The 15,228-nt window shown below is 42.5% G+C and overlaps 1 protein-coding gene across 2 annotated transcripts in view; it reads right to left on the bottom strand.

Annotated features, from left to right (window-relative positions):
- The window catches only part of ric1 (RIC1 homolog, RAB6A GEF complex partner 1), a 76,733-nt gene that overhangs the window by 27,660 nt on the left and 33,845 nt on the right, over window positions 1-15,228 (bottom strand). For both annotated transcript variants that reach the window (XM_080742670.1, XM_080742671.1), the window contains exons 3-10: window positions 13,657-13,736; window positions 12,408-12,515; window positions 6,353-6,498; window positions 3,882-4,018; window positions 3,033-3,124; window positions 2,409-2,497; window positions 854-998; window positions 315-363 (exon numbers count right to left, since the gene is read on the bottom strand). In XM_080742670.1, coding sequence (XP_080598796.1) covers window positions 315-363; window positions 854-998; window positions 2,409-2,497; window positions 3,033-3,124; window positions 3,882-4,018; window positions 6,353-6,498; window positions 12,408-12,515; window positions 13,657-13,736 — 846 coding nt within the window. The remainder of the gene's footprint in view (window positions 1-314; window positions 364-853; window positions 999-2,408; window positions 2,498-3,032; window positions 3,125-3,881; window positions 4,019-6,352; window positions 6,499-12,407; window positions 12,516-13,656; window positions 13,737-15,228) is intronic.

Genomic DNA, 15,228 nt, shown 5'->3' with positions numbered 1-15,228 from the left:
TCCTCACAACCTATAAAAATAGGTCTGTGACCCCCAGCCTTATATTACCCACTTAGTGTTGCAAATAGAAAAGGTCCACACTAACTGTTCATATTCATGTTTTTATTCCCCCCCATGGAGAAATAAAAACATGAATATGAGCAACCTTGTGAATGCAGACCATTCTTAAAACCCTCTCGTCTTTATAAACTGGAACCTTAGTCTACAGACTCAAATCTCTTCTCCAAAAATAGCAGCTGTGAGCTTGTAGATCTGTAATTATTTGGCAAAAGTCCCTTCTCAGAATAGGTAATAATCTGAATGAATCCATTCACCATAGAGCTGATTTTAAGGGGCTCCTTCTTGGTCCCATCTGATCGATAGCTGAAGGAAGGAAAGAACAGCAGAAAGACAGGAAACAGAAGAACAAAAGAGACGTTAACAGAAATGTGTACGTAAGCTGGTGTGTGATGTTTCATTTTATTTCACAGTGATGTGTGCGTTTGTGTTATGGCTGGGCGATGACACTTCAAACTAAATATCATGATTATTTAAAACATTTGCCTCGATTATAATAGAAAAAAATAGTGACAATAGCTGATCTAGTGTTGTGAGCTTGTAAATAGGCTATTGTCACACTTTTTGTATGCTACCATTGCTACCACAAAGTATAATACAGGGTTAAGTGGTTATAATCAGACTAATCGTTTTGTCAATTTAAAAACATTTTAGAACAAATATATATAAAAGATCAGTTGTAAATTGGTTACTGGTTCAAATATCGGTTTCAATATATTTCGGTTAATTGCCCAGCCCCAGGGTGTGTGTGTGTGTGTGTGTGTGTGTGTGTGTGTGTGTGTGTGTTGACACCCACGCAAAGTCCTCTCCCAGGGTGCAGATGAGGTGAGCTCCAAAGACGCTCCACAATGACAGACCACCACACTCCCATGTCACCATGGCAACGCTGTAGTCAGGAGACCAGCAGATCAGCTTCACTGGGCCCGTCTTGTTATAGATGTCTGAAACGAGAGTTCACAGTAAGAGGTTGTTATAGATGTCTGAACGAGAGTTCACAGTAAGAGGTTGTTATAGATGTCTGAACGAGAGTTCACAGTAAGAGCTTCAACAGACTTCAACCTTCAACCTGGCATCCCTATTTTGGACATGTCATTTACAGCAGTGGTTCTCAAACTTTTCAGGCCACGACCTCCGAAATAATCATATTTTAACAGGGGACAACCCCCACTCTACGAGTACTAAGAGTTGAGGCATTACATTGTTTAATTGGGACATTACCTATGTTCCCCAGGTTCTATGTTCCCCAGGTTCTATGTTACCCACTTTCTTACAACCTAAACCTGGGAAAATCCCGTTTGGGCGGTGTAGCGATAAGGCGGTGTAGCGATAAGGCGAAGTGGACTAACAGGGGCAAATGTACGAACGGGCTCTCCTACCGTACTGATGAGCAATACAATGGTTATATGTCACAGTTATTGTCCACGACATTGCAAGCGGCGCGAAGGCCAGCGGACCTGGACCAGGGCAAAGCGCCGCGCGAGTTACGAAGCCGTGGTGAATGCAATCGGCCTGGGCAAGGGCACGATAAACGCATGAATGGGATGAAGCCTTACACCGCCCAAACGGGACTAGCCCCCTAAACCTACCCCTAACCCTAACCTCACTAAAACTAATGCTGTGAGGTGGGGAACATAGAGAGGGGAACATAGAACCTGGGGAACATAGGGTGGACCGTTTAATTTGTCATTTTAGAGGTATTAAAAAGTCCTTAAATTTTCATTTAAGAAATGTTTAGATATCCTCTATACACTTAAACTTTATATTGGTTTGTTTACTGTTGAGTGAGAAAACAGTGTTGCACATTAATTAATTGATCATCTGGGGTTCCCGACCCACAGGTTGAGAACCACTGATATACTGGAACATTTTCAAAAAAAAATTACAGGTACTTTGAAAGTTCCATGAAAACTGAAAAATGAATTGCAAATGACCACCTACAGGACTATGCCTGAGTCAACTGTGACCACAAGGGAGCGCTGTGGTGCAAACTCAAAACACTGGCAAACTGGTTGTGTGTTTTTCAGAGATTTGTGCATTTCTTTCATAGTAATCATCATACTGCCACTTGAGAGCAGACAGAAAGGGAGGCAATTAATTAAATCTCAAGGGAGGGGGAAGATATTTATTATTTATTTCATATGAAGTTATCTCATGTCAATGTATTTGTTTGTTTTTAACAGCAAAAGCAGTTTACACATTTCTTTATTCTAGAACAGTAGGCCTGCCCTAGATTTTAATTGTACTTACTTTGTTTTGATTGTTCATTCACACGCCAACAAAGCCCTCTTGAAATGAATAGGAGGAGGCAGAGGCAGAGAGGGATAGAGAATGTAGTTGAAAGATGGACATACCTGGGTAGTGTTTTGGAGTTAGCTCCAGTTTGTGTGAGAGCTGCATTGATCCTGTGGTTGTGTCTATCATGTACACTAGCACCGAGCCGCTGGGAGGACACAGACACATAAAACATCAAAAAGTACTCAAGTTTCTTACTTAAGCAAAAGTATCAATACTGCAATGTAGATTGAATGACTTTAGTAAAAGTACAAAAGTATTGGTATCAATATGTATAAAGAAAGCTTTCAAATGTAAACATTTCTTTTAAATCTTAAAAATAGCAGGTTCACAATGTGCCACAGTTACTACAGGACATACTCTATCTTCTCTTATCAATTACGCAGGAATGTCCATTAGATAACTTTGGGGCAAACTGCAACTGTCCAAGAAAGCCAGATAAAGAAAGTGAAAAGAAGAAAGAAATTGCACGTTTGAGGGAGGCAAAGGGTGACCGAGGACAAGAAAATCTTGCCATGCTTGCAGATTGCCCAATCAATGTGACATGCACACAGTCAAGGTGGCCACGGAAACCACAAGCCATCTCACACATGCACAGGCATAGCAACACAGTTTGTACAGATGCCCTCGAAAGCACAAAGATCCACATACTGTATACTGTAGTGTAGTGTACACACACGTACCTGGCACAGCCAAACGCCATTAGCCTATATTTGTTGTTGACAGCCACACAAGTGCCATCGGTCACATCTGCTGCCCACACTCCTTGTAGTGGCTGGACGGACAGACACACACACACACAAACAGTCAATAACAACCAGTAAAGACTCCCTAATCGGGAGATAAGCGACCGTCACGTCGCATACAAATACTTTAGAAGGCAATCGTAGCCAATCAGGAGGAAATATGGGAAATGGGACAGATCCATGTTGATGACATGACTTTAGAGATACTGTGTAGCGCTTTGTGTGATTTTAGGCCAAAATCTGTAGGAGCAGTGTCCAAAAATGTGTTTTGCAAGAATCGGCCTCATGGTGGCGCTAGAAGATGGCCATGTGATAAATCAGGGGTGGAGGTTGTGGTTTGGCAGCCAAGGAGTGTGTGTGCAAAGTTTGGCATGGATAGGGGCAAAGGTGGTGAAGCTAAGAGTAGGGCCAAAACTGTGACGTGACGTGACGGACAGACCGCCGGTGGAGATTTTCATAGTAACTTGCGACCTAACGGTTGCAATCATGTAACCACTATATTATATACAGTACTTCGGTATTTAATGCCATATTTGCATGACTTGCCATCTGGACAGCTCAAAGCTTTTTTTTTTTTGGCCAACTGCCCTTATCAGTCATGATGGTGTATGTGTAAACACATTTGTAATGCTATATGTGCTTGTACTCACCCATAACAGCGGTGAAGTGTGTGTCTGTGCAACCATGAGAGTATGTGTGTGTGTGTGTGTGTGTGTGTGTGTGTGTGTGTGTGTGTGTGTGTGTGTGTGTGTGTGTGTGTGTGTGTGTGTGTGTGTGTGTCCTTACCTCTGCCGTTATGGTGTTACTGAGTGGTGTGACGAAGCCAAGGCGCCCGTCACTCAGGACCACGGCGAAGCCATCCAGGGTCACACAATACTCCATACACCTGATATACACTCCCTCCAGGTCTATGGATGGACCACCTTCAAAACACACACACACACACAGATTCAAATTAACCGACGCGTCAACAGAGGAAACATCCGTACTACTCGCGATTAAAATCTTTGATATGCCGCAGCAGCGTTAACCATTTAGGCCTAGAATTATTGAATGCTTTAACCAGTGAAAAATAGCAGATATACAAGCTCACTGCAAGCTTGTAGATCTGCTATTTTTTTTAAAACGCGATATATACGCGATCTTTTTGAAAGTGAACATTTGTAACTCAAATATTTGCTTTTGGGGGTTCCCTGATACAATATTTTGAGATAGGGGGGTCGCTGGAACAACATATTTTGAGATGGGGGTCTGTGGCCAAATACATGTAGTTTTGGGGGTCCTTGGCATGAAACATTTTGAGAACCACTGACAGAAACATAGTTAAAAGAAGAAAAAAAAAAAGAAAAACCTTAGAAGGATTTAGAAGACACTTATAGAATTGGGTCAAAATATTCAAAGATTTGCACAAATTTTCAAAAATAGCAGATCTACAAGTTCGCAGCGCGGCACTCGGTGCCGCGCAGTGAGCTTGTATATCTGCTATTTTTTTATATTTAAAGCATAAAATATTGCGTAATAATGTGCTCAGGCCTAAATGGGTATGACGGATGCGTTTCGGCCTGTTCGCCTTCATCAACATTGCGCGCGTGAATCATCCACCTGACAGGCTGTCAACCATCAGACTGTGGAACAAGAGCTGAGCCCTGGCTGTCACCATGTCAGGCATGGCAAGACAGGCCGTCACACAGGCATTATCACTTTATGTATAGTATATACTAGGGCATTAACGACTTGTGATTGCAAGTCGACTCAACTAAGTAATAAGTTGAGTTGAAGTCGACTTTATCGTTTGATGACTTCATCACATCACACACGACCCCCCAATTATTTTGGGGGGTCCCCAGATGATTAACTTAATGTGAAACATTGTTTTCTCACTCAACTGTAAACAAACCAACATAAAGTTTAAGTGTATAGAGGGTATCTTCACATTTCTAAAGTGCCAATTTAAGGACATTTTAATACCTCTAAAATGGCAAATTAAACATTGTCCAAATTGTCAAATATATAGAGGCAGAAATCGCGATGCGAGGCGTTGTGAGCATGTAGATCGGCTATTTTCACAATAGAACATTTTTTTTTTCTTTCAACTTCGACTTTCTCTGGTGGGAGTCGACTTGTGTAATGAAGTCGACAATGCTTATGAATGTTGTCTATACTTGCACAAGAAGCGTTTTCTCCCTCATTTGATTTCTATTTTGACCATGCAATTCATTGTATGTTTGACATTTACTGCAAAACATTGGGATCTTGTAAGGTGGAGCTAACAGTTGTTGGGATGTGGGGGGGTTATGTCGGCATGAGTTTCAGGGTTCCCACACATTTTTACCAATTAATTTCCCAAACTTTTCCCAAACTTTTCCAGAATATTTAACCCAATTTCCAGGACTATATCAAACATATAATTTTCCGAATGTCTGAGTGAGTGTCTGTCTGTCTGTCTGTCTGTCTGTCTGTCTGTCTGTCTGTCTGAAACAGCGTTTCTCCTCAGTGGCTGGAGCAATTGATCTGAAATCGCATCACCGCATAACTGTGAAGCCCGTTTGTCACTTTCACAAATCATATGCTGTATATTAGCATTTTTATGGTGTATCTACTATCTATTCTGCATCTAGCATGAGGCATATCTATTCTGCATCTAGCATGAGGCAACATCTTTAACCAGCTCTGTGTGTGTGTGTGTGTGTGTGTGTGTGCGTGCGTGCGTGCGTGCGGACAGTATCTCTGTAGCCATTAAACGAAATGGGTATTTCTTATATTGATGCTCCTACATATTATCATGCAAGCACCAGTTAAAGTTACTTTCCATCCCTCATATACTGTGTGCACAGTGCACATCCCATAACCCACACACTGCACATCATTTTGGAGCTCATATCTTTGAACGGGTAAGGGCTAGTAACAATAATTCAGCTCAATAACAGGTCGCTTACTCCTATGCGCAATGCCCAAAGACAGGTTAGTTTATGCCAGTGGTTCTCAACCTTTTCAGGCCGTGACCCCCGAAATAACCATGTTTTAACTGGGGACCCGGCACCCTGACGAGCACTAAGAGTTGAGGAATTTTGTATAACACGGTTCTATTGTGAAAATAGCCGATCTACATGCTCACAACGCCTCGCAACGAGCATGTAGGACCTTCCAGGACCCTTGATAAATTCCAAAACTTTTCCAGTACTGGATTTATTTTTTTTCTAATTTCAAAATATTTCCAGGAATTTCATGACCGTGGGAACCCTGGAGTTTGCACTAACCTCTTGCAGACTGCAGGTCCAATGAGAAGGGGATGGTCGTGAGGCTGATGGTCTTGCGCCCATTGCTGCCCAGGCCGTCCCAGTGCAGCACATGGAGATAGCCATCCGCTGTACACACTAGCAAGTCCTCCTGGAGTGACTGCAGGCTGGAGGAGGGTGGAGTTGGAGAGGAGAGGAGAGGAAAGCGAGAAGATGAACTACTTTGAACCCGGCAATCCTATTTTGGCTATATAATTATAAAACTAAAGAAATCCACAATAGACTCTCGGCACTTTGCGTCTGAGAGCATTTTGTACTTGTAGATCAGCTATTCAACAAAGTGTGTGTGTGTGTGTGTCTTTCCTGTCTACACATTTAATCCATTTAGGCCTCAGAATTATTGAATGCTTTAACCAGTGAAAAATAGCAGATATACAAGCTCACAGCGCGGCAACGAGTGCCACGCTGCGAGCTTGTAGATCTGCTATTTTTTGAAAAGTCGTGAAAATAGGCCTAAACAAACCGCGTGTGTGTGTGTGTGTGTGTGTGTGTGTGTGTGTGTGTGTGTGTGTGTGTGTGTGTGTGTTGGGGGGGGGGGGGGGCATGATAACAACAGTAGGGTGTTGGGAACAGAGAACTAGTCATGGTTGTGTTGTGTCTATAGTGTGAACCCTGAGGGTTTTGCTGGCCATCTGTAATGAGGCCATGTAGCCTCAACAACACTGGCTGGCTGTGTGTGTGTGTGTGTGTGTGTGTGTGTGTGTGTGTGTGTGTGTGTGTGTGTGTGTGTGTGTGTGTGTGTGTGTGTGTGTGTGTGTGTGTGTGTGTGTGTGTGTGTGTGTGTGTGTGTGTGTGTGTGTGTGTGTGTGTGTGTGTGTGTGTGTGTGTGTGTGTGTCTCCAGGAGCCACAAAGCAATGCATTGTCTCCAATAGAGGAGCATTGCGGGTCTAGGACCAAAGATAGTATAAAGAGGAGAGGAGGAAGACAATTACAAGGCTCTTTGATTGTGGAGAGTCCAGACACTTATTGGTCCTCCTGGGTGAGGAAGGTGATAAGCCATATCAGCCCTAGGGGTGATAGCTGTTATCATCAACTCCAACTCCAGTCCCCACCCCCGTTTCTGCGTAGACAACTTTAATTTCCCCAATGGATCAATACAGGTTTATCGTATCTGTGTAACACTTATTGCTTACATAAACAGAGCATTCTCAATACAAATGAAAAACCTGATGTCTTTATTAGACATGATATTTAATGAAGTCCAAATAGAGAGAACAAGGAATACATAGAAATGACTAGAGCCCAAACGATGCCAGATTTTGGGATCCAATTACTGTTTTCACTAATATTTTATCAAAAAGTACTAAATCAATTTGAAAATATTTGATTCAAGTTTTTTTAATCAAAAATCTAAAATCTTTAAAGATTTCCCCCAAAAGGTTTGAAGTGATTAACTCATTTACTGCTATCCCCGATGAAACCGAAGAAACGCTGCTGTAACTCTATGCTGCGCCTGAGGAAACCGAAGATTTAATATAGTTTAATCGTTATGTAACAATTAAAAGTATGATCGCTGTTTATCGCCAATCCAGACTGGATCGGCCCCTCGGAGAACTGTTTCCGTCCGCATTTCCGGTTTTCGACCGGATCAGGTTTCCGTATCCGGTCAGGAGGCGGGACCTGCTAGCAGCTTCCATTAGCTTACATTGTAACACTAGCAGATGCTGCGCAGCGACAAAGGTCGTTTTTCAATCAGATTTTTGTATTTGGAAGCCGTGATCGGCTCTTAACTCATTAAAAGCCTCAGACATTAACGGATTATAATATCCAGAGTGCCTCCCACCCCCCCCCATTCACGGCCGTTCTCTTATTTTGTCTTATTTTGAAGGCCACCGGAAGTACTTCCGGTCTGACGTCATCGGATCCTTCGACTGAACCGATCATTGTTTATGTGGAGCCATGCTGGATCGGCTCGTAGCGTTTATACATGTGTTTTATAAGCGAGCATCTGCCTCCATCTTCGCTTCTAAAGTGTAGTTTTGAGATAATGGACATTAAAGATGAGGCGGCCCGTCCACCTCAATGTTATGGGATGACTATTGTGTGCTCGTGGAGCCGTGATGATGACAAATCAGCGCGGATTTCGTCTCCGGAGCGTCGGCCACTGTACTAGGTATTTTTACTCGCCGTTACAGTAATATATTACTTTTCGCGCGACATCGCGCATTTGGCACTATACGTACTCTAGTACTTATTGCGTGACATCACGCAAATGGCACTAGATGAGTTAACACACCTGGTACATGATCCGTGCACACATCGAGCGCGCATTTCGCGCACGTGCCCACGCAGGACCTTATCGCTGCTTCCATTCGCTTCCATGTAAACATGGAGCAATACTGCTTGACGACAGAAAGGACTATTTTCGATGGGATTTTTTTTTTGAAAACTGATCGGGTCTACACACGCCTGGTACATGATCCGTGCACAGATCGTGCGCGAATGCGCACGTTAAAAGGTAAGGAAGACCTGGCAGTTCATTAGTTCAGTGATGTTTTAAATGGCAGTAAATTAGTTAAAAAGAATCACGATACATCGGCTGCGTGACTGCAGATACCGAAAACCCTCAAAAAGGAAGGACGTGATTGATTAATGTGGGACAGAAGCGAGTGCAACAAGAAGCAGAAACCATGTGGAGAGAGTGTGAGTCATTCAGCAAATCAAAGAAGATACTTTGTGAAAATGTCAGGATGAAAATAGGGAAGCAAACAGCTTCAATCAAAGAGGACGTGATTGTGGGAGCAAAGTGAAGACAGAATCCTATACAAATTAGAACAATGGAGTGGTGAAGCATTATAATTTTGATTGTCACAAAATGCATTGTTTTTCTTCACTTCTCTATTGTTCACAAAATGTTTAAATCTGAAGCACAAGAATAAACATTTTCTTCATGTTGACCTTTTTAAATGACTAGATAAATCGAAATACTTTAAGTCCAAATAAAAGCTGCGAAGATTATTTACATAAGTTACATGCAATTCCTAAATGGCCTTCTAGACAGAAATATGCCATTCATTCGAGCTATTTCACACTCAACTTCCCTAACCATCTTCACTAGTTTTCCTTTGAACATGGCACACAGCCTTTCGGGCGGCATAGCTCAGGGGTAGAGAAACCGATATTAGAGCACGAAGGGTTCCCAGTTCGAATCCGGGCTCCCCCTGAGTTAATGTCGAAGAGTCCTTGAGCCCTAGTTGCTCCCAGTGAGTAGGTTGGTTGCATGGTTTAGCCTTGGATAAAAGCGCTATATAAACGCACCATTTACCATTTAACACTGCCTCTGTAGAGCTCGATCTCTCCCTTCTCCTTAATTTTATTCTATAAATCTATAACTATGATGGAATTAGTCCGCTAGTCAAGCCATTACTCTAGGGTTGATGCAGCCATGCCCATGTATGAAGTAGGGATGTTAAACGACGGTTGGGATATCATTTGGATATCATCTTGGCTGTCAGTGATCCTTTCTGCCGTGTATCACAATGTGGATGTTTGGTCTGCCCCTCTCGCTCCCCCCCCCCCCCCGCTCTCTGACCACACGGGTGTCTTGCATTAATGTAATTTGACAACACTGACGTTGACGATGAGTAATACGAATACTTTGTGTTGTGTTTTATTGTCAATCTTGACAAAATCATAGCACACAATGGAGGCGCTGCAATTAACAAGCTAGCTTTAGTTTCAAGCATGCACAAGGCAGGAGGTAAACAAATCCAGTCGGCGTACACCGCTATGACGCGCACACACGATAGACCAGCGCAGTGTTTCTCAACCAGTAGACCACGGACCTGACTAGCGCATGCATGCATGCACTAACACAGACATGCAGACACACACACACCGTTCCTCTCACATTGGAAAACATTAAGCTTATAACGTTTTTGAACAAGCGATTAAAATGTTTTTTGGGGGGAAAGTAAAAAAATAAATAAAAAATGACTATAGCACTATAAATTATCCTGTCACATTTAGACAGAATGATGAGATTAGGGAAGGAGTACGATGAATTGATGAGTGAGGCACAAAATGAAGATTAGATAAATATAAATGGAAACTCAAACAAGCATATTGCATTGCGTTTGTATTGCATAATATTTTACATCTACTGTAGGTGTCACAGTGAAGTTGACTTTTGGCCTTATATAACATATAACGTCCTATCCTATGTTCCTGTCCTATGTCATGTCTTTGCAGTTGAATTCTTGAGTTATAGGGTTTTGTGAGGTCAAAGTGCCTTGATCGTAGACCACCAAATTCTAATCAGTTCACCTCTGATTTGTGTCAGATGAAATTAAATTCCTTCCTGACGTCACTGCCGCTAGAGGGTGTTAACCCCCCAGTTCCCATTGTCATTGTTTGTGTTGTGAATCTTAGAACGCCTCATAAAAGAACTGTGCTCAAAAATAAACAAACCACCCCAGCAATTTTACTCATGTGTATATGAAGTATTGAGTAACACAAACGCTAGAAGCTTTCTGCTAAATCTTGTGTTCAAAAGAATAGGTTAGGTGGTTAACGGCAGAGGCATTAATGCAGGGACGTGCTGGCCATTGGGAAAAGCGGGACAACTCCCAAACGGCCGGTCCATTCCCGGCCGGTCCAGGCTGGCCATTAAAAAAAATGGTCGGCTCACTGTCTATCATCTGAATACCAACCCACTACTCCCTAGCTCATGGGTATTCAACTGGCGGCCCGCGGGCCAAATGCGGCCCGCGGGGACCTTCCTTGTGGCCCCTGGAGCAATTAAAAAAAAAAAAAAAAAAAAAAAAGAAAGATTTTGAAAAATAAAAAAAAAATAAAAAAAAATCGTTTTTTTTGTGGAGGCTAATGAACGTTATATGTATGGTTTGCGCGATATGAAACGTGAGCTTCATCTTACCAGTAATCCCTAATCATATTCCATCATATTCAAGTGAAGTGACTCCAGTCAGAGCACTGCAGCAGAGTGGAGTGTGTGTGTCTGCGACCCACCCGATCCTCGTTGAGCATCATTAAAGCATCAAAGAAGGCAATTGTGTGTGGCTGTGCACTGTCAATAAGGTCGACATCTACTCTAAGATAGCATCAAAGCCAGGTTGGCTATCACTAGTGTGATGTAGTTAGCACTAGGTTTTAAACAAGAAAGCATGTTTACAGTTGTCAACTTGTTGAACAGAAATTAAGCACATTAACATGAAAAGTATTCTACTTGAAAAGTATTCTGCTTTGCAATGTAGTTAGATGAAAATGTGGTTGTTTGTGAAAATGTAGTAGTGAAAATGTGGATGTGCCGTTGTTTCAAGTGTACAATAGCGGGGGGGGGGGGGGTACGTTAGTGCGGCCCCCGGCCCCTTGGGTTTCTGTCAATGTGGCCCCCTGGACAATTTAGTTGAATACCCCTGCCCTAGCTTCTTTGACTACTCCTAGATGGTCTACATAAACATCATTAGACTCTCTTTATACCAGAAAAACGATGAGACCTAAAAGTAACCGTTCATCGATTATTATTTGGGTCCTCGCAGCGACTTTGGAAGGCGGAAAAAATCTGGTGCGCGGCCACCGGCCGCACTCAATGAGGGCCTCTCCAACTCCTTTTCCCGGGCCGAATCAGGGGCCCAGCACGTCCCTGCATTAATGCATAATCTTGTAAGAAGCATAATTGTTTTCTTCTCGATTTGTTGACTTTGTGTTGTTTCGGATTCTAAACACGAGAGTGTAATTTGCAGAACCTCAAATTACGGGAAGGAAATTCCCTTAAGGAATGTCCACAGTGGGTGAAGGTTAACTAAAAGGGCAGGGCAACAACAATCATGATTCATGAGGTCATATTTCAATTTACAGAAATGCTTCTGCAAAGAAAAGGAAAAAAAAGAAAAGAAATTGGTATTGGTAATACTGTACCAATTTGTCTGTGCATGCATGCACACATGTAAATGTGTTCTGTTTATGTGAATATGAATGTAAGTGTGAGGTAATCTGTGTATCTGGCTTTGAGAAAAGCAGACAGATGGTGAAACAAAGACAGGTGATTTACAGTACCTGGTAATGGGAGCCTCCAGATCCACAGGTTTCTTCATCTCTAAAGAGAGTGCTGGAGCACACTGCTCTTCCTTGTAGCCTGGGGTCACCTTCACACGAGGACTCCCTCTGCACACATTCAAGTGTGACAGACACACACACACACACACACACACACACACACACACACACACACACACACACACACACACACACACACACACACACACACACACACACACACACACACACACACACACACACACACACACACACACACACACACACACACACACACACACACACACACACACACACACACACACACACGGTTTGTTTAGGCCTATTTTCACGACTTTTCCAAAAATAGCAGATCTACAAGCTCGCAGCGAGCTTGTATATCTGCTATTTTTCACTGGTTAAAGCATTCAATAATTCTGAGGCCTAAATGGATTAAATGTGTAGACAGGAAAGCACTGAAAAGTATTTAGCTAGCGGCTAGAGTTGTGTACATGTATCCATCAGTGATCCTTTCCCTGAACCTTTCCCAAATAAGAAAAGTGGGAGTGCACCCAACAAGTTCAGACTTGGCCTTGCTTTACTGTTATGATATATCTTGGAGCGAGGACACATGGTTTGGAGCACTGAAAAATACAAAGCGTGTGTTCTACAAGAGGAGGCTATGTTCAGACATGCTGCACGTAGGAAGCTAGATATGCAAGGTCAAACTAAGATACTGATCTCACTACATTATCCAGGTCAGGATGAGATCATTTTGATAAAGACAGTGAGATGCCTACTGTACATCTACATTCTTCAGTTGTGAATACTGCACAGCTAAGGCTTAAAGTACTTTTGTTTTTGCTCTCGACATTTGTTTTTTATAGGTCATGCATCTATTACAAAAAAAACCTAAAAACTAAAGGAAGGGTATCTGTTAATTCATGGGTTCCAGAGGCTAGTTAAATCATCACCTCAATCAATATGTTCTTATAGTCAGCAGAAAAGTGTCGCTTCAAAAGTCTACAAAATGCAACTTCAGACATTTCCTCAATTGTGTGACTGAACTTTGGAAAATAAATCAGTCATTGAGCTGCTTTAGACAAACCTTTCAAATAAACTTATTTTATTTCAAACGTTCCCCCCGTTTCGTCTATATTGTGCAGCCGTACTCGCAGCCTAGTTTTGAGCTAGTTACTCAATTTGAAGTGTGAGTGGTGTACCATGTACGTGTGTGTGAGTGCAAGAGAGAGAAGGGAAAGTAACTCACTTTGGGTAGACAGGCTCATAGAGATACTTGTCCTCGCCCCCTCCCAGCACGTCAAACAGGAGGATGTAGCCTTTAGCCGACTGTAAAAGGAGAAACAGTATTATCAGCATAAAAAAAGACTAAAAGACAATAATAATAAAGAATAATCATGTCCCCTCTCCTCCTTAGGGGTAATTTTGGTGCATCTCTCCATTCCGACATGTCTCCTTTCCGACAGACACTAACCCTATCTCTTACCCTTACCCTAACCTTAACCTCTATGGAAGTGTTGCCACTCCGACAATAAGAAGTCACTGTCGGAGTGGCGACATGCCGGAAATGGAATGGAGAGAGCCCCCCATTTTTGTCACTGTATATTTACACATAATATGCCCTCTGCATTTACCCATTCTAACTCATTAGGAGCACATTGCATGGGGATCCGTTTAAATACCGTAAAAATATATATAAAATATCTTTGGTAGCCACTTTGGTCGCATTGGTCGGTGTTGGCTGGGGGGGGGAAGCCTACTTGAGCGAAGATACCGAGGTGACAGACCACTTGCATCATTTGTGCCGCAAACAATCGTGCCTCAAAAAAGCATCATTTAGGCTAAAGCTGGTTGCACACTGCTGCGCTTTGGAAACAAAATAAAAAATAATTTGTCAGGCCATGGAGAGAGAGAGGAGAGGGAGAGAGAGCTGCGAAAATCGGTTACAGTTGCAAAAATCGGAAAGAAAAATCAACCCTGGTCTGAAAATAAATACAAATCGGGCAGCATAGTGTGCAAACATGATTGACAAATTTGACATAACATGGGGTTGATTTTTGTATTTATGTGTCATGCTCTGAAATTCGCTCCTCCTATATTCGGCCGAAAAAACGCAGCAGTGTGCAACAACCTTAATAGCTACAGACCTAATGCATTATGCAAAATAGATTTAATGTATTATGCAAGTATTATAGGATAGGATACCTGACAAGGTAATGTGAAACCTGCATGTACCGTTGCCAGGATTGTTCTAAAGCTGTTTAAATAGCGAGACATCTTGATTTTTCTGGGGATCAGTAACGTATAGTGTACTCTAATGGATTAGTGTACCAATCAGCCACTTGCCAATGATGGCAGAACATTACTAGAATTCTTAAAAATACAGGATGAATTAAGTTATATTGGTGACGCGAGAAACCATCCAGCCCCCATAAGTTGCAAGCTGCATCATTACAGATTGCAAACTGTTGAATTAAAATGTTCCATATACAGTACTATGATATAATGTGACAATCAACTGGCCCCCACCCCGACAACACACACGCGCGTGCGCACACACGGCACGCAGACACGCAGACAGAAAGAGAGCAAGCACTGTGCTGAACTTGAGCCTGCGGGATGAAACGTGAGAAAACACTCGATCTAGCCTCCAGTCTGTCAACAGTAAAGCAGCAGTAAAGCAGCCTTTTAACACATTGAAGAACCAATAAGTCCTTCTCTTGACTTTGAGTCCTGCTTGGCTGCATTGTATGGAAAACGTTTGGCCGATGACCAGTGGCCTAGAGTAAACCTTGACATTTCTAGTCTGATGGCAGCACCT

This window comes from Nannobrachium achirus, assembly GCF_963921795.1.
Source record: "Nannobrachium achirus genome assembly, chromosome: 15".
NCBI classification, from domain to species: domain Eukaryota; kingdom Metazoa; phylum Chordata; class Actinopteri; order Myctophiformes; family Myctophidae; genus Nannobrachium; species Nannobrachium achirus.
Note: the sequence above shows the minus strand (reverse complement) of the source record. Positions and strands in the feature narration are given on the sequence as shown.